This window comes from Suricata suricatta, chromosome 17 (genome assembly GCF_006229205.1).
Source record: "Suricata suricatta isolate VVHF042 chromosome 17, meerkat_22Aug2017_6uvM2_HiC, whole genome shotgun sequence".
Taxonomy (NCBI): Eukaryota; Metazoa; Chordata; class Mammalia; order Carnivora; family Herpestidae; genus Suricata; species Suricata suricatta.
In genome coordinates this window covers 56,366,105-56,369,400 of record NC_043716.1, presented here as the reverse complement: position 1 = coordinate 56,369,400, position 3,296 = coordinate 56,366,105, and the positions used below count along the sequence as shown (strand labels likewise).

Genomic DNA, 3,296 nt, shown 5'->3' with positions numbered 1-3,296 from the left:
GCAGGCACCCTCCCCCACCTGCCTCTCTCCCAGCCCATCAGCAATTCAATTTGTGCCGCACCAGAGGGATGGTGTTAGTCGAGTCAGAGTTAATATGATGTATTGATGGGTTGATTTCCCACCGGCGGGCTGTACACCAGGCTCCGCGGGGCGCCGCTCCCGGGCCGCCCACCGCTCCTCACCCCCCTGGGGTCAGGGCGCCTGCGGGCTGGGGCCTTGGGGGGGCCTCTGCAGCCAGTCTCCTTGCTCCTCTAGCTCCAGGGTACCCCAGATTTTCGGGGAGTCTGGCATCCACCTTCCTACCCATGAGCCACTTGGATCACCATGGAAACAGCAATGTTCTCTATGGGCAACATCGTTTCTATGGAACCCAAAAAGGCAAGTGCTGGCTTGGGGCCTCGCTGGGGACTGGGGCGCAGGGCATCTGGGAGGGCGGGGCTGGGCAGGACCAGGGGCTTCTGGGACACCAGGTGAAGGCGGCCAGCCTGGGCAGACCCTCCCGTCTGGGTCTCAGGGCACAGTGGGGTGGGGACCAAGGAGAGTGAGCCGGCTCCTCAGGCTCCTGGAGGATTCAGACTCTCAGGACCATGGCCAAAGTCATGTGCTGGGGTCAGGGGCGCACTCTGAAGACACAGCCATGCTGTCTGGATGCCTGGGGCTCTGGTGGAGGCATCCCAAATGCCCGCAGGCCCTAGGGGGCGGCGCCTGGCCCCTCAGCACCTAGCCTTGCGCTGCACACCCGATTTCCTATCCCCCACCAGGTCTCTCTGGGGTGGTGCCAGGAGATGGCCAAGGAGACTGCTGGGTTCCTTACTCTTTCAGAAGATGAGTGATCATGGACCTGAATAGGGGCATGGGGCCCCATGGGGGTGTGGAGGGGACATGCAGGTCAAGAGGTCCTAGGTGACCCCCATTCATGGCCAGGCTGTGGGAAGGGGAGCATCTTCAGGGGAGCAGCCCGAAGGGGAGGGGGAGTTCATCTTCCACACAGAGGGGCTTCCCAGGGGCACCCAGGGGGTGGCAGGATACCCATGGTGAGGGGCAGGTTGAGTGGGCCCAGGGAGAGGGGCCGCGCTGGGTGAGGATAGATGCAGCTCCGAGGAGCCCCAGGAGCCCCAACCTCGGGCCATCAGTGGAGGCAAAGGAGGGGCCCATCAAGCACCCAGCAGGGTCTGGGCGTCGGACAGGACCCTGGGCTGGGCTTCAGGACCTAGCAGTTCAATCAGAGTGTGCCAAAGGGGCCCTCAGGCAAGGAAGGGGCCCCCAGAGAAGTGACCCCAGGGATGCAGTTTTGGGGTGGAGCCTATGGCCAGCGCTCATGTCTTCCTAGCCCTGCCCCCAGTCCACCTCCCGACGAGCCTCCCCTCCCAGACACGGTGCGCCTTGCACCCTTGGGTCAGGCAGGGCAGCTGAGGTCTGGAAAGCCTTGGCCTTGACCCGGCCGAGTACGGACTGGCTGGGATGGATGCAGACGAGAAAGCCGCCCCCCCGCCACAGGAGATGGGTAGGTGCGGGGTGCTCCCCGAAAACCAGGTTTCCCACCTGTCAAGCCACATGCTCTGCTACCCAGAGAACAGCCCCACCGGCCCCGGGCGGGGTCCCCCACCCTCCCGTTTTGACAGCATTTGCCAGGGGTGACCCCGAGCTGTGGTGGAGCCCCATCCAAGACTGTTTTGGTTTCGGAAATCAAGCTAATTAGGTTTCGCCCAGGCTACCCTCTTCCCCCTTGTTTTAATGAGCAGGAAATTGACAAGGAGCTTAAGTGCGCCAGGACATTTTTACAAGTCCCAAATGTTTCTTTGTTCCCCTTGTCTGCCCCCTCTGGGCACCCCAGGTTGGCCAAGACAGGAGCCCCGCTTTGGGAGCAGCGGGCGTCCCCAGGGCCAGCCGGGGACCCACATAGCACGGGCCCAGGCTGGACAGCAGGCCATGGCCCAGCGCAGGGAACCGGGGGTGCACCCACCGCCACCCGCCACCCGCCAGCCTCAAAGGGCCCAGAGCTGGGGCTGCAGGCTGCAATCGTTCCCTCTTCCCCCTTCAAACATCCCCGAGCCCCCGGCCTGCGGTGCCCGCAGTTCACGGGCAGAGAGGGGCTGGGGGCCCGCCAGGGGGTTCAGGAGGTAGGCCAGTGGGGGTCCTTGAGCCCCAGCCCATCCTCAGACTTGGCCTCACTTTCTCCTGGGGTCTCAGCACCTACAGGGGCCTAGTCAGAGCCGGGCACCTCACAGTCCTCGGTGCAGGGTCCCTTGCAACCGCTGGGTGTCCGGGCACAGCCAGCTGTGCGGTGGCCGCATCACGCCACATGCTGTGTGTGCCACTGCCCACTTAGCCAATCCACAACTGAGTCAGCGACCTCCCTAGCGTTTAAGGTTCTGATGGCCATTTGTAAGGGCCCACTGGTCCATGCTCCTCTGGCGTTGCAGGGGGAGGAGGGGAAGATGCCTGTGGCCCACCTCCACCCGCCCCTGCCCTCCCTGCACTAACCCCGGTGGGCACTGGGCAGGGCAGGGGTCCCGGGCCGTTCGAGACTCCCATCTCCTGGGGAGCTGAACGCGAGTCAGAACCTTCCTAGGAGAAGGGAGTTAGTGTTTACCAGGGTCAGAGCCTTGGAACCACAGTAAAGCTCTGGAGACTGGCAGAGGTGAGGGCACCGAGAATGTACACGGTGCTGCCGACGGCACGCGCAGACATGGTTAAAGCGGTAGCTTTAAACCTGCTCAGGCGATAACCCGGGGTCACTGGCGGCTGGCGGCGGACAGGCTCCCAGAGCCCGGGTCCTGGGGAAGTCGACGTGTCCGGCCCCGGCCCCAGCCCTCCCGGTGACCGCGCGGTTCTCTCGGCACGCAGATAACTTCTACCTGCGCAACCTGCCCCCCCAGCCCACCCTCCTGCCTGCCAACCACAACTTCCCCGGCGTGGCCCGGGCCGCCCCCGGCCACCCCATCAGCTCCTGCAGCCGCGACCGAGGCGAGGCCGGCCCCCTGCAGAAGGGAGCCAAGGAATTCGACCGCTTCCTCATGGGCAGAGAGCTGGGCAGAGAGAAGGCCGCCAAGGCTGCGGAGGGCAAGGAGAGGCCGGCCGCGGGCGAGGAGGATGGCGGCAAGGAGCGGCACAAGCTGGTGCTGCCCGTGCCGGCGGAGGGCCACTGCAAGGACAGCGGCGGGGCGCCCCGGGCAGCCTGCGAGGGCCGCCCCAAGCACCTCGCCTCCTGCCTTCTCAACACCAAGGTGCTCAACGGTGAGATGGGCAAGGCCGCGCTGGCCAGCTGCGCGGGGGGCGTGCTGGTGCGGCCCGGG

The 3,296-nt window shown here is 65.3% G+C and overlaps 1 protein-coding gene across 1 annotated transcript in view; it reads left to right on the top strand.

Annotated features, from left to right (window-relative positions):
- Nucleotides 1-3,296, top strand: part of BAHCC1 (BAH domain and coiled-coil containing 1) — a 35,886-nt gene that overhangs the window by 11,045 nt on the left and 21,545 nt on the right. The window contains 2 exon segments of the mRNA XM_029927113.1: nt 256-378; nt 2,848-3,295. Of these exon segments, the coding sequence (XP_029782973.1) occupies nt 256-378; nt 2,848-3,295 (571 nt within the window).